At 41.7% G+C, this 25200-nt stretch overlaps 3 protein-coding genes and 1 long non-coding RNA gene across 8 annotated transcripts in view; 1 reads left to right on the top strand and 3 right to left on the bottom strand.

Annotated features, from left to right (window-relative positions):
• Positions 1–8680: 8680 nt before the first annotated feature.
• Positions 8681–11326, bottom strand: mrpl28 (mitochondrial ribosomal protein L28). Its single transcript, XM_019887741.1, has 7 exons — positions 11209–11326; positions 11096–11125; positions 10458–10749; positions 10222–10374; positions 9249–9383; positions 9082–9168; positions 8681–8961 (listed from the first exon to the last, which is right to left on the bottom strand). The coding sequence occupies exons 3-7, from the start codon at positions 10740–10742 to the stop codon at positions 8866–8868; spliced, it is 756 nt and encodes a 251-aa protein (XP_019743300.1). The 5' UTR covers positions 10743–10749; positions 11096–11125; positions 11209–11326; the 3' UTR covers positions 8681–8865.
• Positions 11327–13081: 1755 nt separating this feature from the next.
• On the bottom strand, positions 13082–18515 carry LOC109526439 (zinc transporter 1). 2 transcript variants are annotated; one of them, XM_019887739.1, is made up of 6 exons: positions 18270–18515; positions 16875–17103; positions 16603–16769; positions 15273–15685; positions 13692–13879; positions 13082–13417 (listed from the first exon to the last, which is right to left on the bottom strand). In XM_019887739.1, the coding sequence occupies exons 2-6, from the start codon at positions 17099–17101 to the stop codon at positions 13174–13176; spliced, it is 1239 nt and encodes a 412-aa protein (XP_019743298.1). In that variant the 5' UTR covers positions 17102–17103; positions 18270–18515; the 3' UTR covers positions 13082–13173. The 2 variants fall into 2 exon arrangements, with proteins under 2 accessions (XP_019743298.1, XP_019743297.1); XM_019887738.1 differs by having other exon boundaries at positions 16603–17103.
• Positions 13327–13988, top strand: LOC109526440 (uncharacterized). The gene is made up of 2 exons (XR_002170340.1): positions 13327–13425; positions 13639–13988. It is a non-coding gene; the product is annotated as an uncharacterized LOC109526440 (long non-coding RNA).
• Positions 18516–20703: 2188 nt separating the features above from the next.
• Positions 20704–25200, bottom strand: part of ppp1r37 (protein phosphatase 1, regulatory subunit 37) — a 35068-nt gene continuing 30571 nt past the window's right edge. For 2 of the 4 annotated variants that reach the window (XM_019887664.1, XM_019887665.1), the window contains 2 exons: positions 23064–24327; positions 20704–22978 (listed from right to left, as the gene is read on the bottom strand). In XM_019887664.1, coding sequence (XP_019743223.1) covers positions 22902–22978; positions 23064–24327 — 1341 coding nt within the window. In that variant the 3' untranslated portion in view covers positions 20704–22901. The remainder of the gene's footprint in view (positions 22979–23063; positions 24328–25200) is intronic. The other 2 variants (XM_019887663.1, XM_019887662.1) reach the window with 2 other exon arrangements.

Here is a 25200-nt window from a genome sequence, read left to right on the forward strand (position 1 = left end):
CTATATATATATATATATATATAGTGTCATGTGACTCTGGGTCATTTCGTCAGGTAGAACGCCGCGTTAGATAATAATTAGTTCAAGAATAAATTGTCAAATAATAATTGGCTTAAGACTAAAAAAGTCACATGGAAAATTGGATTCAGGCCAAGGGGACAATACCTAATTTGAACACTAGATGTCGACAAAACAAATTGTCCATTGAGTGCTCGCCAGCTCACAACAGGTCCATTCCCAGAGTACCGGTACTCAAATTAACCTGCTTCAACACGTACATACCAGAGCCAATGCCCTTAAAATGTCTTTAAGGATGTCAAACGAAGATTAAGATGATGATGATAAAGCGTATTGCTTAAAGATGTGCCCCACAGTTGGATCATACAATATTATGGGGATTACTGTTGTGTTGTTTTATGATTCATGCTTTTATTTATTTTTTGACTGCTAGTCAACTTTTCGTCAGTTAACAACTCGAACTGAAATAGATAAACTGTCTTGACACAATATTATGGGGATCACTGTTAAATGTTGTTTTATGATTCATGCTTTTATTTTTTTATTTGACTGCTAGTCAGCTTTCCATAAGTTAACAACTCGAACTGAAATAGATAAACTGTCTTTCACGTTAAATCATGGTTCATTTGATTTAGTGCCAGCCAAAGCTACTGGATAATCACTCTGATATTGTTTATTGTAATACATCGTTTCCTTTGTTTCTTTTTTTTTTTTTTGCTTGTGTTTAAATCATCGCCTACCACGTGCCATCCAAAGCTACTGGATAATCACTCTGATATTGTTAATTGTAATACATCGTTTCCTTTTTTTTTTGCTTGTGTTTAAATCATCGCCTACCAATAATTTATCATCTTTACCGGCAGCCGAGGGTGCAGCGGAAACGGCGCCAACATGGATGGCAACCCCAACCAGAACTTCGGCCTCTACCCGCAGGACTTTTCCCATTACGCCGACTTGCAGTTCAACATGCTGGTCAACGGGAACTGGGATATGCAGACTGAGTCGCCGGCCAGCCCGTCCAATGTGGTGCAGGTGAAGATCGAAGACGACTTATGAAGGCATGGAACTCCGGGAATTAGTCTAGAGCAGAGTTACCGGTTAAATAACGCCACGCTTTCCAGTTCGCTTCAGGTAACTATGTATAACATTAACTTTCTGTAGTTAAGTAATTGTAAATTAACTAGTAGTCTTAAAAAAAAGACTTGTTTATACTGGGGCATGTAATAACAAATTAATAAAAAAAAAAAAGAAAATCGCATTCCCAGATTTAGTCAAATCCCATCTATGAAAAGATATTATTCTCCCCCAAACATTTTGCATCATCTCATGCCTTTATTTAGTTCCTAGTTTAAATGGCTTTCTCATCAGAGGTTGTGTAGATTAGCCACAAATTGTACTCAAATACTGTACTCTTACTTTACAATAAAATGACTCAAGTAAAAAGTACTCCTACAAATAATTACAGTACTTAACATTCAGTGAAAAAAAACCCTACTCAAGTATCGAGTAACAGGTGAGTGACTTTCGATTCATTTTTTAAAAATCAAAACCACAAACATCTACAAGACCGGGGGTCGGCAACCCACGGCTCCAGAGCAACCCGTGGCTCTGTAGCGCCGCCCTAGTGGCTCCCCGAAGCTTTTTCAAAAATGTTTGAAAATGGAAAAAGATGTGGGAAGGTGATATATATATTTTTTGTTTTAATATGGTTTATGTAGGAGGAAAAACATGACACAAACATTCTTAACGTGCTGTAACAATGTGTAGAACAAAATTTAAATTTCAACATTTCTGTCAACAAAGATTTGCGTCATGGGCTGCGACACACGTTTCTGTTAGCAGGGCGAAATGCCAGGCAGGTGGCTATTGCAAAAAAAAAAAAAAAACGGCCTTTCATGTACAATTCACCGAGGGTACTGGCAAAGAATGGGAATCTGGAGGGCCGCTAGAAACATTTTTAAACGGTACACGTGCTACGTAGTTAACACGCTGCAAAAGTGCGTTGAATCCACGTCTAGTCTCGACGAAGGTAGGTAGGCATGCGTGTGTAACTATGTGCGTATGCGTGCGTGCGGTAACGGGTCGATCGCGGGAGGTTGGTTGATCGAAAAGTAGATCTGTCAAAAAAGGTTGGGCACCCCTGCTCGACAGGATGCAGTGCAGGGAAAAATACAGCATTTGCTAATATCGATGCATACAGCATGCGTTGCCTTCATTACAAGGCTGATAGAAGGCTTTGGGTTTTTTGCGGCTCCAGACATTTTTGTTTTTTGGTTTGTTTTTCTTGTCCAATACGGCTCCTTCAACATTTTGGGTTGCCGACCCCTGTACTAGACAAAAATATAAAAAGGGAATGTGCGAAATCGGATATTTCCGAACAACAACACTTGAAGTGCAACAATAAATATTTATTCAAAGAAATAAGTTCAGGCAAATACTGCCACAAGAAAATGGTATTAACTTTCTTCTTCTTACAGTACAAGTGGCTCACCAGGCAAAGATTATGTAGCCGTATTTACTAGGTTGAATAAAAATGTGTAGATTTGCTTCTGTGTGAGGCCGCAATGCCCTCTCTCTCTCTCTCTCTCTCTCTCTCTCTCTCTCTCTCTCTCTCTCTTGCTCGCTCTCTTTTTCTCTCTTTCTCTCTCTTTTTTTTGGGGCGGGGGGGGATTAGGCACATGCTAATTGGTCCCATGAGAACCAATTAAAGATGGACATTTTCATAAATTTATAAAACCCTCCCGGATGCCCGAACAGGATTTAAAAAAAGAAAAAAAGCTCCCGCTAATTCATCCTGAAGGCCTTGCTGGTCATGCCTTCAGTGAAACGGAGCCTTCAGCATTGCCAAATATTTGTGTGTGTATAGTGTTTGTTTTTATTGGTGTCTGTTCCATAAATTGTCACTTGCCTCATGTGGAGTTTACACCGACAGATCCTGAACTGTGTGTTGTCGTCTGTGCAGGGGATGTTGAATTCCACTCTTAAAAGGAACTTAGCCAGTGCACATAATCAAACTTGTCGAACATTCCTATGTAAACACTGTGATGACGGGAACAATAAAACAAAAATGAACTCTTGAGCCCACGTGTCATCATTGGAAACTACACAACTGTAGAATTCTCTAGAATTAGACGTGAACGTGTTACAGAAAGAATACGTTGGCCAAGTTCTCGTTTTTGCTTCCGTGTAGCTGTTTTGGGATGACTCATTCAGCCTTTTTTTCAAATGTTGCTTAATGCAGGTGGGACGAAATTTTTAATTGTATATTAAAAATTATATTTTTAATAGTCTCACTGTCCACAAATGTGAATTCCGCAGGGATAATTTGCCATTTCACCTGTGTTATTCCTCACTATCTCGAGTTCATTTGATTACGGTACTTTTGAACAACCCTTCTTCCCTACAGTCCATTGCATTTTGTCCACAAATATGATTGTACATGATGTACATTTTCATGTTAATGTGTGATCACGCAGCAAGGTGGCCTTTTTTTTAAAAGAATTTTCTCCGACATATGATGAAGTAGTAACATTTGTGGCCCACTCCAGCACTGAAATGTCCCCTCCCTGGTTTCAACAATGAAAGCAGGTGCACTGTGGTTTATTTATAGTGGCCACATTTTTCTGCTACTTCGTTTTCCAACACCCACGGGAGTCCCCGCACTGAGAACAGAGAAACCCCCGTCACATTTGAAGCTCCCTAAATAACACACACTTGAAGCCGAAAGAGAAAGCAGATAGATATTGATGTGAACGCCATTAATTTGTAAAAATGAACCTTCCCATGCCGAGCTTTCTGTGATGATATGTGTGTGAGCGCCATCTAGAGGACAAAGCAAAATAGAACATGACACTTCCGGGTTTTGCAGATTTTTGAAGAGCAATCGAATGTAAATCAAAAAACTCGTTCCGCTGTAATTCACGTGACCTGTACAACTCAGTAGGTTGGAGAAGTGTGCACACCCTCTGAAAAGTGATGACCATGTATAGTAAGGTGTTTTCAGCTGAAAAAAACGACCGTGTATAGTAAGGTGTTTTTAGCCCAAAAAAACCCGAATATGTATAATAAGTTGTTTTTAGCCCCCGCAAAAAGACCATCTATAGTAAGGCGTTTTTAGCACGAAAAAAACCAACCATGTATAGTCAGGCATTTTTGGCCCAAAAAAAGACAACCACGTCTAGAAAGGCGTTTTTAGCCGAAAAAAACAACCATGTACAGTAAGGCGATTTTTGGCCAAAAAAAACGACCATGTATAGTAAGGCGTTTTTAGCCCCAAAAACCAACAACGTATGGATAGTAAGGCGTTTTCGCCGAAAAAAATCCGACCATGTATATTAAGGCGTTTTTAACGCCCCAAAAAAGGCCATGTATAGTAAGGCGTTTTTTGCTGAAAAAAAACGACCATGGATAGTAAGGCGTTTTTTTTGCTGAATAAACGACCATGTATAGTAAGGTGTTTTTAGCCGAAAAAACGACCATGTGTTGTAAGGCGTTTTTCGCTGAAAAAAACGACCATGGATAGTAAGGCGTTTTCGCCGAAAAAAATCCGACCATGTATATTAAGGCGTTTTTAGCCGAAAAAACGACCATGTGTTGTAAGGCGTTTTTCGCTGAAAAAAACGACCATGGATAGTAAGGCGTTTTCGCCGAAAAAAATCCGACCATGTATATTAAGGCGTTTTTAGCCGAAAATAACGACCATGTATAGTAAGGCATGTTTTGCCGAAAAAAACGACCATGTAAAGTAAGGCATTTTAGACTGAAAAAAAAACGACCATGTATAGTAAGGCGTTTTTTTGCCGAAAAAAACGACCATGTATCGTAAGGCGTTTGTAGCCAAAAAAAACGACCATGTATATAGTCAGGCGTTTTTAGTCGAAAAAAAATGACAATGTATAGTAAGGCGTTTTTTGCCGAAAAAAACGACCATGTATATATATTAAGGCGTTTTTAGCCGAAAATAACGACCACGTATACTAAGGCATTTTTTTACCGAAAAAAAACACCATGTATAGTAAGGCGTTTTTACCCAAAAAGAAAACGACCATGTATAGTAAGGCTTTTTTAGCCGAAAAAAACGACCATATATAGTAAGGCGTTTTTAGCCGAAAAAAAACGACCATGTATAGTCACGCGTTTTTTGCCGAAAAAAACGACCATGTATAGTAAGGCGTTTTTCGCCGAAAAAAAACGACCATGGAAAGTAAGTAGTATTTAGCCGAAACAAACGACCATGTATAGTAAGGCGTTTTTAGCCCAGAGAAATGACCATGTATCGTAGTGTAGAGGTACACGCGCCAGCTTTCGGTCCAGGCAACCCGGGTTCAAACCGCTTTCAGAGATGTGTGAAAATACAACACCAAACACGAAGTAACTTTTTTCCTGCAAACCCTCCATCGTGCATGTCAAATAGGCCAAGAGTGCAGATCAAGTCACAGTCACTGGTGGTGTAGAGGTACATATGCCGGTGTTCGGTCCAAGCAACCCCGGTTCAAACCCCGCTCAGTGACATCTGAAAATACGACACAGACACTTTGTTACCTTTTCCTGTAAACCCTCCAGAGTGCATGTCAAATACGCCAATAGTACAGAGCAATTTGCAATCACTGGTCGTGTCGAGGTATATACGCCGGCTGTAGGTCCAGGTTGACTGGTCCGTGCGTCCACTGAACAGGGGAGAGGTGCAGGTTTCGAATCCAGGTCTCAGCCTTCATCTGGGGGGGTTTCCATGTCAAGCTTATTTTTAACACGCATTGATGTCAGGGCCTTCTTGGGTTCGAAGGCGTTTTTAGCCGAAAAAAAAAAACATGTATCGTAAGGTGTTTTTAGCCGAAAAAAGACGACCATTTATAGTAAGGCGTTTTTAGCCAAAAAAAACGACCATGTATCGTTAGGCGTTTTTAGCCGAAAAAAAACGACCATTTATAGTAAGGCGTTTTCAGCCGAAAAAAACTACCATGTATAGTAAGGCGTTTTTTTGCCCAAAAAAAACAACCATGTACAGTCAGGCGTTTTTAGCCGAAAAAAAACGACCGTGTATAGTAAGATGTTTTTAGCCCAAAATAACGACCATGTATAGTAAGGCATTTTTAGCTCCAAAAAAAAACCCTGACTATGTATAATAAGGCGTTTTTAGCCCCCCAAAAAAGGCCATGTATAGTCAGGCGTTTTTTGCTGAAAAACGACCATGAATAGTAAGGCGTTTTTAGCCGAAAAAAAAAACGACCATGTATAGTAAGGCGTTTTTTAGCCGAAAAAAAACTACCATGTACAGCAAAGCGTTTTTAGCCGAAAAAAACGACACCCGAAAAAACCGACCATGTATAGTAAGGCGTTCTTAGCTGAAAAAAAACGACCATGTAAAGTAAGGCGTTTTTTGCCAAAAAAAAACGACCATGTATAGTAAGGCGTTTTTTAGCCGAAAAAAAACGACCATGTACAGCAAAGCGTTTTTAGCCGAAAAAAACGACACCCGAAAAAACCGACCATGTATAGTAAGGCGTTCTTAGCTGAAAAAAAACGACCATGTAAAGTAAGGCGTTTTTTGCCAAAAAAAAACGACCATGTATAGTAAGGCGTTTTTTAGCCGAAAAAAAACGACCATGTACAGCAAAGCGTTTTTAGCCGAAAAAAACGACACCCGAAAAAACCGACCATGTATAGTAAGGCGTTCTTAGCTGAAAAAAAACGACCATGTAAAGTAAGGCGTTTTTTGCCAAAAAAAAACGACCATGTATAGTAAGGCGTTTTTTAGCCGAAAAAAAACGACCATGTACAGCAAAGCGTTTTTAGCCGAAAAAAACGACACCCGAAAAAACCGACCATGTATAGTAAGGCGTTCTTAGCTGAAAAAAAACGACCATGTAAAGTAAGGCGTTTTTTGCCAAAAAAAAACGACCATGTATAGTAAGGCGTTTTTTAGCCGAAAAAAAACGACCATGTACAGCAAAGCGTTTTTAGCCGAAAAAAACGACACCCGAAAAAACCGACCATGTATAGTAAGGCGTTCTTAGCTGAAAAAAAACGACCATGTAAAGTAAGGCGTTTTTTGCCAAAAAAAAACGACCATGTATAGTAAGGCGTTTTTTAGCCGAAAAAAAACGACCATGTACAGCAAAGCGTTTTTAGCCGAAAAAAACGACACCCGAAAAAACCGACCATGTATAGTAAGGCGTTCTTAGCTGAAAAAAAACGACCATGTAAAGTAAGGCGTTTTTTGCCAAAAAAAAACGACCATGTATAGTAAGGCGTTTTTTAGCCGAAAAAAAACGACCATGTACAGCAAAGCGTTTTTAGCCGAAAAAAACGACACCCGAAAAAACCGACCATGTATAGTAAGGCGTTCTTAGCTGAAAAAAAACGACCATGTAAAGTAAGGCGTTTTTTGCCAAAAAAAAACGACCATGTATAGTAAGGCGTTTTTTAGCCGAAAAAAAACGACCATGTACAGCAAAGCGTTTTTAGCCGAAAAAAACGACACCCGAAAAAACCGACCATGTATAGTAAGGCGTTCTTAGCTGAAAAAAAACGACCATGTAAAGTAAGGCGTTTTTTGCCAAAAAAAAACGACCATGTATAGTAAGGCGTTTTTTGCCGAATAAAACGACCATGTTTAGTCAGGTATTTTTAGACAAAAAAAAACGACCATGTCTAGTCAGGCGTTTTTAGCCGAAAAAAAAAACGACCATGTATAGTAAGGCGTTTTTTGCCGAATAAAACGACCATGTTTAGTCAGGTATTTTTAGACAAAAAAAAACGACCATGTCTAGTCAGGCGTTTTTAGCCGAAAAAAAAACGGCCATGTATAGTAAGGCGTTTTTTTGCCAAAAAAAATGACTATGTATCGTAAGGCGTTTTTAGCCGAAAAAAAACAACCATGTATAGTAAGACGTTTTTGGCCCCCAAAAAACGACCATGTATAGTAAGGCGTTTTTTGCCAAAAAAAAACGACCATGTATAGTAAGGCGTTTTTAGCCACGCCTGAAAAAAAAAGACCATGTATCGTAAGGCATTTTTCACCCCCAAAAAACGACAATGTCATGGTAAAGTGTTTTTAGGCCAAAAAAGACGACCATGTATGGTAAGGCGTTTTTAGAACTAAAAAAAAACGACCATTTATAGGAAGGCATTTTTTGGCAAAAAAAAAAAAAAAAAAAACGAACAATTTTCGTAAGGCATTTTTTTCCGAAAAAAACCTGACCATGTTTAGTCAGGCGTGTTTAGCCCCCAAAAAATGACCCATGTATAGTCAGGCATTTTTAGCCCAAAAAAGACGACCATGTATCGAAAGGCATTTTTTGCTGAAAAAACAAAAACTATCATGTATAGGAAGGCGTTTTTAACCGAAAAAAACTACCATGTATCGCGAATTATTTTTGTCAGAGAAAAAAAACTACCGTGTATTGTAAGGCGTTTTTTCACCCCCCAAAAAAACGACCATGAATAGTCAGACGTTTTTAGCCCAAAAAAAACGATCATGTAGCGAAAGCTATTTTTGCCCCCACCCCAAAAAAAAAAACAAAAACAAAATTATCTATAGAATGCTTTTTTAGCCCAAAAAAAACAACCATGTATAGTCAGGCTTTTACTTGCCGAAAAAAACAACCGTGTATATAGAAAGCCATTTTTTCACTTCCTGGTAAAAGAGACACAAAACCAAATATAAAAGTGACATTTTTTTAAAAAAGATTTTATCCAAGCTGAGAGAATGGACAGCTGCTGTATTTACGCCAGTGTTGAGTGTTCTTCCAGCCAAGCAAAGAAGAGGAAATGAGATAAATCAGGGTTGCTTCCTGTTTTCTGTGTGTCTCTCACACATTGACACACAAAGATTTCACTTGTTCTTGTTCATTTGTTTTCAGTCAGATGAGGCTCGGACAGTTTTTGGATGTGCAGCTCCTCTATCAGCTTTTCCGCACACACCTTGAACTGCGGCTCGGGCTCCTGGCAGGAACGAACACACACACACGCACACATGAACTTTCTAGAAAGAAACAGCACATGCATATTTCTGATGAGCGTTTTGGGTATGACTGAAGCATTTTGTTTAATTGATCATGTGACCTTGTGCTCCAGCTGTCTCTGTTTCTCCACAGCTTCTTCCAGAGTCAGACCCACCCACTCGGCCTCGTCCTCGGGGATCTCAAACTGCTGCTCAGCGCGGTGACCAAACACAAGAATGAATTATTTCGCTGGACTTGCAACGCTGAACGTCCGAGCGAAGCTGTTACCTTGTATTTGTTGTACACCTTGTCTCTTGTCACTGCGTCGTCTGGATACAGCTGAGTGTCTTTGCGAGCCAGGCGGAGTAACATGGCCCTCTTCAGGTCCATGCCCAGTTTGGAGTTCAGATCTTCCTTTGGTGTCTAACACAAGTCAACAGACTCCGATTGAAATAATTCTGTCCACTAGGGGGCGTTAATAAACAAAACAAGATGTGTTGCAGTGCTTACATAAATAAATATGGACCCACGTGTGTTTCAGTACTGACTGATTACAATTTTAACTGACTGGTCGGCACATGTATTTATCAGTTTGAAATAGGGATGTAACATCTGTTAAGAAAAAAAAAAAGAGCTAATAGAAAAACATGACAACAAAATGACGAAGTGTACTTCTTTGTCATTGCTGTCATTCTGTACAAAAACACAATCATGTGCTTATATTTTTTTCTATACTTTTTTTTTTTACAATATGAATTTTTTTACAGTATTGTGAACTTTTTAATATCAGCAACCACCCAACATGACGGTGGTAATTATCTTATTGTTAGGTTCATATCGTGATATGCAATGTTTGGATCTCGCTCCATCCCCCGTTCTAAAGTATCATCTTTTCGCCGCTGACCATTTTCCGCTCTTTTGTCCTCCATTGCGTTTCACATCTGTCTGTTTTTTTTTTTTTTAACAGTCGTAGCATTTGTCGCCTTGTGATGACGTATAGGTCGAATGAGCACGACCTAAAGCTGAATTGACCATCACTGTCAACACAGCCTTGTCACAGTCCTTAAATTTTACCCTAATGCCACCAACTTGGCATGCATGTGAGAGTATGTTTTTCTGTCCGACCGTACAGTATCTAACAGTGGGACTTCCTGCACGGCCTAAGCCACACCTACGCAGGTTTCGAACCTTTGTCTGCAGTATCTAGAGAGTGTAAAAAATACATGATTAGTGTAACATTCAATTAAGTCTTCTCGCTTACTTTTAGGATGTAAAAATCAAATCCAAAGGCAGCGTCGATCAGGTCCAGGGTGCGCGGCGTGACCGTGATGGTGAACTTGTGGTCCAGGATCTCGCTGTAAAGTTCTCTCTTCAAAAGCTGTGGCTTCCACGTTTTCGGCAGGCGATTGGACATCTATGCAGATGATGGAATTATCTTGGTAAATTTCAAGAATAAAACAGAAAAAAAAAAATCGAAACATCCTGGTACACACTCACTTTATCATTGTGGGCATATCTGAAGCCCGAAACGAAGCCCTCGCCGCCCCAAAGGCCGTTCTGCGACTCTGGTGGGTAGTAGATGGGGATCGGGACGTCCTGCACTCGTTCTTTTTGACCTGTTTTGGGACTGAGACGATACTGGACCCCCAGGGGCCTCCAGTGGACCGGCGTGGGCTCCTTTAGCTCCAGAGACTTCAGGTAATGCTTGGGAAGCCGGGCGTAGATGCCACTTTTAAGCTTGAGGGCATCCCAGATTTTAGAAGAGTATTTATAGAGCGGCATACTTAATCTTAAAGGCAAGTGAGAATAGAGAATTCATTATAAATCCTTGATTCTTGAAGTGTGGTAAGGAAGTTCCCTTTAGTGGTATGCAAAAAAATCTCTCCCCAAGTATAGTTCGGTCCTATTTACCCTTAAGTCCCATACAGTTGCATGTAATCTTTAATCTTTTTCACTTTTATGTGCAATGCATTTTAGTCAAAGCATTATTTCCTTGCAGTTTTTTTTCTTTGTTTTCTTTATTTGAGCGCAGTGTTGTGAGAACATATTTCATTAATATTGATACAATTTAATATTTAATGGAAAAACGCTTGCAAAGCTGCACGATTGCACGCAGTATAAAGAATTGTACGTACGTTACTGATGGAGTATCAGGCACGATGAACCTACCACCGGGCGAAAAGATGATCGATGAAATAATGAAACATTATTTTACATCATCAGGTAAACTATGAAGCATGAGTCTTACCAAGTAAAATTAAAAGGGCATTTTACATCCTGATAGAAAAACGTCAAGCTACAAGGACATCGTGGAGCTTCGCTAACTTCCGCATTGCTTGACGTCGCGTCAAAACAACGATGATTATTATTGGCGGCAGCGAATATTCATGTCGTTGGTGATTGGCTAATATTTGAAAGTTTTGTCATTGGTGGCATGGACAAACTATTGTCGTTGTTGATTGGTTTAGACTAAAGAGGATGCTCCGTGACGAGGGCTCGATCAAAATTGTTGTTCCGGGCAAAACCGGACGTGGAACTGGAATAGTTTTGTTTTTCAGTGTTTGTTTTTAAGTCACCTAAGAACAGTGGTTCTTAACCTTATTAGAGGTTCATATGCACATTCATCTAACCCTTCAATAGTGAAAAATTATTATTATTTATATTATTATATACATATTATACATTATTGTACGGTATTTCTAAGCTTACCGGAACTACATTTTGTCCAAAAATAAATCACACTACGGTTTGTTTGTAGCTTCAAAGTGTGCTGGAATCGAAAGCACTTTCTTGCTGTTGCACAGTAGTTTCAACCATTTAGTTCAAATGACGCTTTTAATCGTTCCTTTAATCACTGCTGATAGTAACGATATTGGAAATAATATTCATGAATTAGATCCATAGAGCGTCCGTCGTCCCTTAAAATTCGTTATGTAAATTTAAGTTGTCCTTCTTATGGCACTTTTATTTTGAAGGGTGAGAGCAAAGCCCTGAAAACGGGATGTAGTCAACATGAGCAGCGATCACTGGAACGATTAAAAGCGCCATTAAATGGTTGAAACGGAGGCGCGTTAGAATTGGCGTAGTGGTTCGCCCGAAAGGTGGAATTGAACCACTCTGCCGCTAAGCAGCTACAGGTTTGAAGCCTGCACCCCGGACCACCGAGGCTCATCCGGGCACTAAATTCCTGAATCAGTTGCTTATATATAGAGTAGAAATGCACTGCTGTCACTTAGTGACGGTTTTCAGCTATTGCGGAGCAATGACATATTTTAGTTTGTGTTCGTGAATCATTTTGCCTATATCAAATTACACGCACTCGAAAGCTCAATTCTTTCAAAAAACATTTGAAAAATATACGACATCAGGTAGGTTATGGTTTATGCAAAATACTTGCGTACTGATTGGTTGTGCTGTAGAGGAAAGGCGGAGGCAGAAGACGTCATAACAGGTAACCGGTTTCCAGTTTCATATAATGCGTTGTTTTTAAGTAATAGATAGATAGATAGATAGATAGATAGATAGACAGACAGACAGACAGACAGAGGGCGTTTTGAATATTTCAGTTTGAAAAAAGTATCTGATAAGAAGATTTATTTATTGTCTTACAACTAAGAGATAAACATCCAACCATTATCTGAACCGCTTTTCCTCACATGGGTCGCAGGCGTGCTGGAGCCAATCCCAGCTGTGTTCGGGCATGAGGTGGGGTACACTGGTTGCAAGCCAATCACAGGGCACACATAGACAAAAAAAAAAAAAAAAACATTTGCCCTTAGGATCACACCTACGGACACTTTTGGGCAATCAATAACCTAACATGCATATGTTTGGAACGTGTGAGGAATCCAAAGTAGACTGGAGAAAACCCACGCAGGCCCGGGGAGAACATGCAATCTCCTGACCTCTGTACTGTGAGGCCGATGTGCTAACCAGCTGACCACCGTGCCATCCAAGAGATAAGCAAAAGTACATTCAGCCAAGCATTTCCCCCCTCGTTTCTTTGCTTTCTGACGGATCATAACAGTCGCTTTTCTATACCTTGACGTTGCAACATAGATTACACTCAAAAACCTAACTCTTCACTTTGCTATCTTCGTGTTGATCATGCTATCTTGGGCATCAGACAGTTTTATCACACGCACAATTCAAGTGAGAGGTTTTTCGTTCTTACATTACAAAGGGCAGATGTTTGCTTTTCATGCATGTCTTGTTACAAAAATGAAACAGGACTTTCTTGTTTTAACAATTTTTCCATGACAGGCTCTTGTGGCAGAGGGCAGCACACGTGGGTGTCACAGAGTTTATCACAGGCCAAGCTGCAGGTTGGCACCGGAGGTGGGCATGTTGGACCCTTTGGGAGGGCAGAAGGGGGAGCAAACTCAGGTTGCACTGTGCAGCATCTCACCCCGACGCTCTGCAAGACCTTGGTGACCCCTGACATTAGATCAGCACACCTGAACATGTGAGTGAAAGTCATATTTAGTACAATTCATGTAACGTGTGTCGCCCCAAAAAACTAGTGAGTCACTCCTGCAGTTTGTCATTAATGATGAGTAAACTCTAGTTTATTATGATGCCGTACCGCCCAGTCATTCAAATACGAACAATTTTGCACCCAGAAAATTATTCCAGTCAATGACATGTGATTATTATATTTATATGAATTAATTTTCAGCCTTCAGTGAACCTGAGAAGCATTTTTTAGAAGGTGGGAAGAAGCTGGAGTACCTGTGTATGGGAAAGGCATTGTGACAGAGGATGTGGACCGAGGCCACCATGAACGAGTCGTACAACTCCCAGATGTGGAGCTCATGCACCTCCTCCACCCCAGGCACGCTCCTGATCCGCTCTCTCACATCCGATAGGCTCACGTGAGGAGGCGTGGCTTGCATCAACAGCAGCCCGTACCTGTGCATCTGATGAGGGCTATACATAAATGTCACACACGCCAATACAGCAATACCATGATATTTAAAATGAAAACATGATTAAATAACATTAAAAAAATAAACTGGTTTTGTCACATTACATTAATTGAATGGCCATTGTGTTTTTTGTTTTTTTTTTGGCCACCTTGGAGCAGTATAATACAGACAGCCCAATAAACTGTTCATTGGGACGGCTCAACTCTCAGCTCATCGGAACAGCAATAGCATCCATCCATTCATCCATCCATCCATTTTTTGATCCGCTTTATCCTCATAAGGGTCGCTTGGCATGCTGGAGCCTATCCCAGCTGTCTTCGGGCAGGAGGCAGGGGACACCCTGAACCGGTTGCCAGCCAATCGCAGAGCACACAGAGACAAACAACCATGCACACACTCGCACCTAGGGACAATTTAGAGTGTTCAATCAGCCTGCCATGCATGTTTTTGGAGCGTGGGAGGAAACCGGAGTACCCGGAAAAAAAACATGCACGCCCGGGGAGAACATGCAAACTCCACACAGGGAGGCCGGAGCCGGGATTGAACCCAGTACCTCTGCACTGTGAGGTCGACGCTCTAACCACTCGCCCACCGGGCTGCCAACAGCAATAACATTAGTCATTTTTTGCAGAGGATAAAGAATAGATGACAATGAATATTGTCCATCGTGTGTTGCTGTGAAGTCAGCTCGAAATGTAAATGTTTTTAAATCTGGGTTAACCACCCCACCACCTTATCTATGATTACAGTCTTTCAAACCATTTTTAAAATATTTTTTTTCCAAAATCTTGTTCTTGTATTGCCCATTCTTTTGGTGATTTTACTACTTTTTGTTTCTTTACTTTGCCTATAAATGTCTTTCACTCTTTTATTTATAAACGGTTTTAATTTGGTACTTTTAATCATGTGAAGAAAATAAATTTGCCTTGCCTTGGTGCAGCGTTAGGCTTCAATCCAACGATTAAAGGGTCTCATCATATGCGCTCATTAGCGTTCGCATTGAGATAGTGAACTGAAAGGCTAAGCTGCGTGGCTGTTTTAAAGACACAAAGTGTAATTCTCTTTTTTTGTGCTCACAGTTTGACAGTAATCTTGAACTGAAAACAGGTGAGTGAGTCATAACGTTCGCAAGCTAAGCTGCCGTCAGTTTCAATCAACAGCAGGTGGCAGTACAAGACAAAATGCCATGGATGAATAAAAAATGGTGGAACTTAATTCTTATTCCACGAACGCAACATCAACCAGAGTACCGTGTTTACACTGATGGAGGGAACATATTGTAAATCAAATTTGGGACCTGACTTCGAATTTTAAATCACACTCCTGTAAAATGAATCAAATGGAGTGAGCCTGCATTCATTTTCATTGGCTCACATGGTCATACCTGCGGCACAGCTCCGGCCACCAGAATGATTGCAGCCAAAATTGCAAAGCTCGGATCCAGGTACACCAGGAGGCTGCAGGCCTCCGGGAAATGTGGGTAGTCGGGCCCCACCAGCAGCATGACCAAACCATTGACCAAGACCAGAACTGATGTGCACAGATGCTGCACCACCATCACCATAGAAGCGGCACACATAGTCAGCGGCTGCCTGTTTCCCTGAGGGTGTTCTTTGACTGTCTTGAGCTCCTCCGCCGTCTTCTCAGCATCCACGCCTCTTGTTGAGATCACCCGGTTGCAGAAGATGAGATCCCCGTTACGGAGAGAGCGCGCAGTCGTCCCATGCTGAACCCCACCGGCTTCACACGGGCCTCGCACGGCCTCACCCGCCCCTTCGGAGCCCTCCTGAGACATGGCTGTGAGAGAGAATAAAAAACAAACAACTACTTCAAAGCAAAAAAGCCTCACCTGAAAATACACTCCACTGTACGTCAAAATAAGAGCACACCTGAACATACATTATACTATACTTCAAAGTTCACACATGGACAAACTTGTTGGAACCATCGAGTACCATTCAAGAAATAATCCAACATCCCCTCTAGAAAATATTTAAGGCTTTTCGATAGATGGGGTGTGATACGATTCAAGAACACTTCCAATTCAATTTTATATGGAGTTTCTTGTTCTCATTTGACAGACATGAGTGAACTTGTCAGTTCCGTAAATGTGGCGTTTCTTTCAAAGATATATCTCTCCAGTAAAAGACCATTTGGTATGTATCTCAACATATTTTAAAGTGGAACAATTTAATTTGATTCGATTTGCTGCACTTATATATATATATATGTATACCGTATATATATATATATATATATATATATATATATATATGTTATAAAAATGTTTTGAATTGACTAATCTAATTGTTCGAGTTTTTTTTTTTAATCGAGAAATGCTTTGTATACTCTTTTAATGCAGAGATATTTGTTTGCGGCTTTCACTACAAATTAGGACACGCAAACGCGTGCGCGCGCATGCACATGCACACGCACACACGCCCACACACACACACACACACACACACACACACACACACACACACACACACACACACACACACACACACACACACACACACACACACACACACAGGCTCCCTCTCCAATATGGTTACTATTGTCTCAGAAGGAATACACACATTTATGCACGGTTTCACATTCTGTGTATTTGTGGTCACTTTTGAAATCGTCATGAAATTATACAGTATAGGGAAATATTTTTTGCTGCCTTCAAAAGTCAACAATGGACCCAAAGAAGTTTGAAGTGATACCTTTGTGGTTGACTTCAATGTAACACTCATGCTCCCCTCCAGCACAGGCCTGGGCCCCCCGACGTTGCCGTGTCATCCCGAACACCGCGACGTTGTGCAACACACCGACGACCCCCACCGCCACGAGCAGCCAGGGCCGCTCCACAGGATGCATCTCCACAGACGAGCTGACCATTTCCAACAGGCAGGAGACACACAAAGAGGTGAGCAGCAGGGCTGAGATAAAGACCCCCACCGGCTGTCTCCTGCCGACAGGGTGGAACACGGCACACCCGAGAGGGCTGACGGGATCAGTCGTCTCTGAATACGGCCGAGTGCTTGACCCGGAGGGACTTGCTGGCTTTTGAGGATGAGGTAGAGCCATGTGACCGAGGACAAAGAGTGTGTGGAAGCCATCCATCAGCAAGATGAAGGACCTGCACAGCTGACCGGTTATCAGTTTCAGAACCAGCACAAGGATGGTGATGCCCAGCTGGCACCACTGTGACACCTTCTTCATATCTGTCTTGTTAGAAAAAAAAAGACAAAAAAGAACAAAACAAAACAAAAAAAAAGACATAATGAATGTAGAATGTAAAGAATGAAACTGCTTGTGTATCATGATTTAATGCCACAATCCAATTCAAAGTGCTGCTCCTTCAGGTGCACCCGCCTTGGCGACAGGGAGACAGTATAAAACAGTCTCATGCAGACACAAAGAAGAATTGTACTTCTACCACTACTTTAAGTGACTCGGATGTTTTTAATAATTGTCATTATTCGTGGAAGATTCAGAATATGTGACTGTGATTACTGTTACTGTATTATATTATCCAACACAGGTGTTGCTCCAGTCAGTGTGTTCAATTACCTGTTGTTTCCAAAACTGCCACTATTGATGCTGAACGTTAGCATGTCATTGGCGTTTTGATTGTCCAAAGTAATTTTCAGATATTAAATATACCTAAGTTTTGGAAGCAATTTATAACAATATTATTCTATTTATCTACAGCACTTTAGTGTAGTTACAGATCTTCACTACTGCTAATGAGTAAAATTAAGCTGACCATCACGTGACGCTGGCGTCTGCTGGCTACAAGCTTGAAGGAGCGACAAACAAAATGTATCAGAGTATAAGCACTTCATATGTATTTTATTAAGGAAATATCGCGGAGCACAAGAGAATTTTTACAAAAATATAAATAACAAAGTAAATAAAAGTTACGTAAGAATCACACTTGGGTACGGTAACAAAGTATTTGCACTCTGTTACATTACAAGACCGCCCTGAATGCAATTTGTATGTAATGCGTTCATGATTCTGCTCATTCTGGATGCAGTGTTAATGCTTGACCGTTCTCTCCGTTTGAAGTACTTTGCTACCATCTTGTGGCACTTCGAAGTTGAATGAAATTGAAACGTGCTAAGCAAATGCATTTTAATTGTCTAAAATAAACATTCATTCAACATCATGCAGATTCAGTAATTATTTGCGAATCACGAGTAGACATACGTGCACGGTAAGGTCAATAATATATTAGTGCTTGAGGATGCATGAGTTTGTACTTTGTACAAGTAGTACATTTGTACTACTTGTACAAAGTACAAATGCCACATTGATAAACAATTGACCTAGCGTTCGCATATTTGCAGTGCTACATTTAGAACATGGAAAAAGTCATCATTACCTGCGAGGAAGAGGACCTGTGAGAGATAGTGAGTGGACGCTCGTGTGTGCTCGAATCCAGAATCTTTCTTTCATTGTGTGCAACATTTCCACACTCCTCCTCCTTCACACCGTTACTCCCTCCTCTTCCTCTTCCACTCTTCACTCTTCTAATCTCTGTCATGTGAGACAGGGGGAGACAGTCGCAATCGTCCTCCCTCCTATCTATCTTTCTGTCTGTCGATCGTCTTACAACAGTCTCAAATAGTGGGGCAATGCCAGCGGGGTGGCGTGTACTTTGGGGAACATGCTTTTTTTGGCCGGACGAGAATAAAGTGCAATTGCACAACTACTACAGCAGTTGGCAGTGGCGCTCTCATTGTCAGAGAATGCGCAGGGAGTAAAGTATTAAGATCTCTGGTGGTTTTTTTTTTTGGGGGGGGGGGTTGCACCGAACAGGTGATATGAAGTTCAGCAAAAAAAAACCTCAAGAGACAACATGAAAAAAATGAACAGGGATGCGTTTTTTTTTTTTTTTTTTCGCTTGGCTTCACAGTGACTGCAGTGGGAGACGAGGAGAGACCACCGGTGTGTATGCCGTGTCTAAAAATGATGGCAGCGGACAGCGTGGAGCCAAATAAATCAAGGGGCCACTTAAAGACATGACACCCCAGTCACGCTGATAAACCGCTGTAAAAGCTGTGCACTGCAAAAAAACGTGCTGGTTGTAACTGTGAATCCTGACTCTGTTTTGATTTAAAAAAATAATAAAGAAAAAAAATCTGCACAAATTATTTTGTTCATTTTTGTTTTGCAGACTAATGTGTTTTATTGCCTTGGTGGAGCGATGCAAAAAAGTCCTGATAAAAACTCATTGTGTTGTACGATTACATAATCACATCATCAGGTGCAGGGAACTGCTTTCTTAGTGGGGGGCGGGGGGAGGGGGGGTCAGTGAGTATTAAAAAGCTTGTGCCGGGGTCCGGGGCCAGGGAGTTTTATCAGAACACGACATGTTTAAACTAATAGCGTCACGTTTCTGTTTCCCTGGCCATGGATACAAAAGTGCATGTCCAAGTAGAGTATTCCTCCTCTGTTCCCAGGAATGAAGCGAAAGCTTTCCTTTCCGTCCAGTGGACTGCGAGTCAACAGGTCAGATGGGGTCTGACACCGTGGATAAATCCCCACTGTTCTCCAGTCTGCCGTCACATTCCTGAAGTACAACTAAGCCCACCCGGAGACCCAGCAAGGACACTTTTGATCGCTCCCTACGTTGCTCACCCCCCCAGGATGGTGCACGGGACGAGAAGCATGGATGGCCCATTTGTACCCTCTTTTCCCCTTCATACACAACAGGAAAAAACACCAATTGCATTGTGTTGTGGTAGTATTTAGGTGTTGCACATTAACTCTCAATAATTACCACAGTTTTAAAAGTATAAGTCAGTTGATTTGTACAAATGAATTTCCACAGCATTAAATACACCATGGACCACTTTGAGGACAGTAATTATAAAGTGGAGAATACCGACTACCAAGAACTGGACTTCCCTCCAAAATTCATGGCATGTAAAGAGGCCAACAGCAACAATTGAGCTCCAGGAATTTCTGGCAAGTACTGACTGTTTAGTACACGTGACTACAATCTCCTCATGTCTGGGATATGGGGTAGGTTGGCAAGACCTGGTTCCATTTTGCAAAAACATAAAAAAATCTCCAAAGGACATATGGGAAAACGTGAAATAGCTCAAGAAAACCCAGATTAATTTTTTTGGGTTGTAATCCCCAACACTATTCATAACCTAAAATGTCATACCTATTGTGAATGATGATGATGATGGTGGCAGCATCATTATTTAGGGTTGTTGTTCCTCAGCTAGAACTGTCGTTGATGAATGAAATGATGAACATTTCTAAATACCAGTCAGTGTTAGCACAAAATCTTCAGGCTTCCCCAAAGAAGGAAAAAGAGAAAGGTTCCGGAGAAGCCTACTAAAACATCTAAACCTCAATTAATCAGCAGCACCTTAAATGGCAGATGTGTGGCGATTCTCACTTAACACGAGTTTAAATCTGATTGATTACTTCTGAACACAACGACATCCATCGCGTCAAAACAGTTCAGACTTGTGCAACTTTCTCAATGCATTTGAAATGGTATATTTTGATTCCAACAACATTTCAACAGGACATTGTTATTAAATAATATTGAAAGCATGCATCCATTATTGTTGGATTAATGTAGTAATTTTGACTCCCCCAATTGTTTAATTATAATGCATGTATTAATTTCTTATTGATGTAGTTAAACAAATTACACAAAAAAGAACCGTAGGAAATTAAACAATGATAATCATACGGCACATATGTTAGTTTATTTCTTAAATCATAGGTTAACAGCCCAATATTCCTAACTTGATACGAATCACGGAAAAAAATCAACTAAAAGTCAATCGTAGAGTCATTACATGCATTTATTTGAGTGGAACAAATTTCGCCGTACATATCTTTGTGATTACCAGCACAGTTCTGAATTAAGTTAACAATTTATTAAAAAGGTCTAAAAATTAAAGCATTTACAAACAGTGGGGATGCAAAACGAGAAGCGTCTTGCTTGGTGGAGTCATGTGACTTGGCGAGCAGCAGCGTGTTGCAGCGGTGCCCTCTGGCGGCCATTTGGCGTCAACGGCACCACGTGACATGTTGCTTCCGGGTTACTTGATTTGCTTTGTCAGGAATGCACCCCGACTGCTACTGAACAAGTCAAGCACACCAAACTTGCCCCCCCCCCCGCATTCCTCTAATTGAAATATATAAATCCAATACAGGGTGGGGTTTTAAAACAAATCAAGGAGTGGGGGCTGGATAAATCCCAAAACTCATCAAATAAATACAAATGATTTGTCAAAGGTGCACCCCCCCTCCAAAAAAAAGAGGAAAAAAAACGTGAAATGGGTGAAGAAAAGGAGGAAGAGGAGATGATTTATTGATTTGAGCAACCTGAAAAGCAAGCACTGGGGGTTGTGGCTTCAGGTTTGGTTTGTGTTGATTCCTGAGGGGCCAAAGTGACAACCAGACAAGACGAAAACCGGAAGGCGGGATCACTTTGGCGCAGGTCCCTTGAAACTCGGAACAAGGATGAGAAGGACAAAAAATAAGACCCCTTGATGGTCACTGAATGCAGTGCTGTGACATTAAAGCCGGGAGGTGTGCTCAGCAGGGTCCACAATTGTTATTATTTGTGTGTTGCCCGAGCTAGCACTGAAAGCTTTCCTGATGGCACCCGCACACGCGCGCACACATGCACACCCGATTGGTCTTTGGTTAGTGTTTTTCTTCTTGCTCCCGTCCGTCCTTGTTGCCATGGAAAGAATTGCAAAAAAGAATGTGATGACAGCATGGTTACTTGGTCTTTGTTCCCCTTGCACACACGCTTCAGTGGTTGTAGTGACGTCACGTTTATTTATTTATTTTTTTCATTATTTGTGTGTGTGTGTGTGTGTGTTCGTGTCCTTCGATAATTAGCAGAACTCGTTGCGAACATTTGAGCGTTTTTGACTCTTGCGTCCTTTGGAAGAGATGCCTGGATTTGCTAAGGTCAGAGAACTAGTTCTGGATTCTCTCCTGTCCTCACAGGACCTGCGGAAGACAGGAAGTTAGCTGAGAACACTTTGTGGAATGGAAGCTGTGGTGAAAAGTAGTGTTAGAACCTGAAATGTTGACATATTGGTAGGACTGCAGCGCTTGGGCATTTTCATCCCATTTGGATTGAGCCTCAAAACCTGAGACGGCATCACAGTTGTTCCATAGCAGCGTGCCGGTAAATGTTTGGTGTGCAGCAAAGCGAAATGGATTTTTTTGAAGCCCCTGCCAATTTCGATATTTGGCTGGATAATATTTGGATAACCGGTAACGTTGACAATTAAAAAAAGTATATCATGAATAAAATAACTTTTTGATCTATTTGAGCTCACAACAAAAAAGATATACATTGCAGGCAGAACAGTGTATTGTTTTACAAAATTTTGTCCTGCAGTATGTTCAGCTTTAGAACAGAGAAAAATCGGCAATAATTATCCAAATTTCAGGGGTGGGACTAGGGCGAATGTTTGAATGTCATGATCTTTGTATTATGTCATAATTTGCTAATGGGTAAAAAAAATAAAATACATTAAAAAAAAAAAAAACAGCATAAATAGTCCGATATTTGCCGATTTAAAAAAGAGCTAATATCATCCTGGCCCTTCTCATTACTATACAACCGCAGTACTGGTGTGCCTTTACGGGGTGTTGCCTGGTGAATGAGGTCAGAAGTTGGAGTCAGTCAGAATGGCCAGTTACCATGCAATTAATTCTGTGTGAGTATCTGCTCCATGCTCCTTAGCAGTGTTTTCATTTGTGATTTTTTTGGGGGGGAGGGGTAATGAATGTTTGAATGTCATTATTATTGTTGTATTACGTTATTGTGCAAAAAAAAAAAAATCAGCCCATTTTTGCCAAGTTTAAAATGGCTAATATCAGCCAATTAAATCAGCCATCCGGTTAATCTAATTTTTTTCCAATACGGTCAAGTTCAGTCGTGTTTGGCGGCCCCTAGAAACCACTGTGTGTGTATCCCGCTTTAAATGCTGAGTTTCACCTGTCAAACCTTTTTTCATGGTGCATCTCTGCCGGTGTCCAAACTGGCTTCCAGAAGGAGCTCCTCCAGGTCTTGTGTGCAGCTCACACTCACTACAGAGCCAACAACAAAACACGCACATTAAATATTCATTCATGCATTCGAGTATCAAGTGTCATGGCTCATACACGCACACACCGTGTTCCATGACACAGCTGCCAGGTTTGGGGCTGTCCGTGTCGAGGAGGTGGAGAGAGAATTCGGGCTTCACGCCGTTGGGCAAAAGTGAACTGGCGACCTCCGGCTCGCCCTCGTCGGCGGAGCTCTCATCGGCGGAGTCCTCCGGTTCAGGTTGGACGGCAGTGACGGATGTCGGTTGGTCGGAGGGGACGGGCTGTGCTACTTCCTGTTCATCTAGCTCAGTTTGATGATGTTCCCCATCCAGTTTTAGACTGTGGCTGTCGTTTGTAGTCACAGTCAAGGAGCTGGCGTTCACGTCTTTTGTGTCGTCATGATGTTCGGAGCCTTGCGTTAGTTGGTCCTGCGTGGATGCTGAGGTCTGGATTTCCTCTTCGGAGTCGCCACTTGTGGCTTCCGGCGTCGCCGCTCTACTCTCCTCCACTAGAAGAGCTTCTTTCAGTTCCTCATCGGGGCTCTCTGGTTTGAGGGCTGCAGGCTGAGCAGACGAAAGGCTTAAATTCGAGGCTGGTGATTGTTGACTTGTCGGTGGCGGCTCTAAAGTGGTGCCAATGACATCGTGGTCGCGGCTGGGCTCTTGCGTGCGCTTCGGCGTGGTGCCGTGTAAGTTTTCGTGCGTCGGCTGCATTTGCTTGGCTGAGGCTGCGTCGGTTTCTGAAGTCTCCTTCAATGGCTCCTGGGTGTGGCCTGCGCCCATCTGAGCCTCTGGTGGACTCTCCACCCGAGTCACCATGAAGATCTTGTGACCCCGCCCGGGACTGGAGACGGATATGCAGCGGCCCGGAGAGGGAGGCGTGCCTGGAGAAACCGGGCTGTCGGTAACGGTGATTCCTGAAATGATGTTCGTTGAGGGCGGCGGGGATGCTTGTGAGGGACTCAACGTGGGTGCAACCACTTCAGTTTGAGTGGGAGTCGGACTTTGAAGCGTGTTTGACTCTGACGAGGCCTTCGTGATGACTTCCTCCTCATCTTCAGTGTCGGAGTCAGAGTCCAGGTTCAACGGAGAAACACTCACCTCGGTGCTTGCCTTCGCCTCGCTGCTCGGCTGTCCTTCGCTTCCTGTTTGATCCCCTCGTTTCCGGTCATTGCTTTCCTCCCCTTCTTCTTCTCTTGTTCCGTCTTCGGTGGCAATTTCGGCCATGGATGCCGACTGCCTCATCATTTGCTCCGTTTCCTCCCTCTCCTTGGCCAGGATGAAGTTCCTCTTGCAGCCGTTCTGGATTTCAGCCAGCAAGGCACGCTGGGTCTCAATGAAACTCTTCACCTGTAGGACAAAAATACATCTTCAAAGTGCAACAGAACCATGCAAAGATTCATTCTCAAAGTCACAATTTCAAGATTTTGCACCTGTTTAGCACTGTGGTGAATGAAGTAAAGTAGCCCCCCTTATTGCGGGTTCCTTGTTTGCGGTCACGCTAGAGTCCAGACTTTTTTCTGTACGGTACCTCTACTTTGTTCTGCATCCCATTTATTTTTGGCGTAATTCCACTGTGGACCACCAGGTGGCGGCACACAATTATATGCCAGCACACACTTGCTTTGAGTGTGGCAATTATTGCCATGAATGCAATTGTACCATATAAATATGCTAAATATTAAATAATCAAGCCAACTTAGCGTATCATATTATTAATATAAAAGGGCCAGTACCGGTTCTGACATGGCAATCCCAACTCGACTTGATGGGCCACCACTTAAAAAGGCTTCATGTCTGACCCTGGTCATTCAATGCAAACCCTGGATCGCAACGATTCAAATTCAAACAAAGCATGAAGTCCACAGTTGAGGCTTTTTTTTTTGTAGATTTCTAGTATTATAGTGAAAAACAATCAGCATTTTTTAAAGCTGAATTTACACAGCATGATTGAAGTGGCTTAATTGTGACATGCGTCTAACAGCATAAATAACCTGCATGGAATCGGATATCTTCAGACTGGAATCAGACCTCTTTCTAATGCCTATAAAAATCCAATAGGAATCGGAGCCTCAGAAAGAAAAAATGGGATATACGCTGTCAGTACGAGCTTGACTTGCTCAGGCGTACATTTCTGGGGGGAAAATGAATTCAACTAGTAAAACTCCAAAGTATTACAACAATATAAAAGCAATGTGAATACATTTTTTTGGGTCTCCACAG

This window comes from Hippocampus comes, unplaced genomic scaffold (assembly GCF_001891065.2).
Source record: "Hippocampus comes isolate QL1 unplaced genomic scaffold, H_comes_QL1_v1.1 scaffold6, whole genome shotgun sequence".
In the NCBI taxonomy this organism is placed as follows: Eukaryota; Metazoa; Chordata; class Actinopteri; order Syngnathiformes; family Syngnathidae; genus Hippocampus; species Hippocampus comes.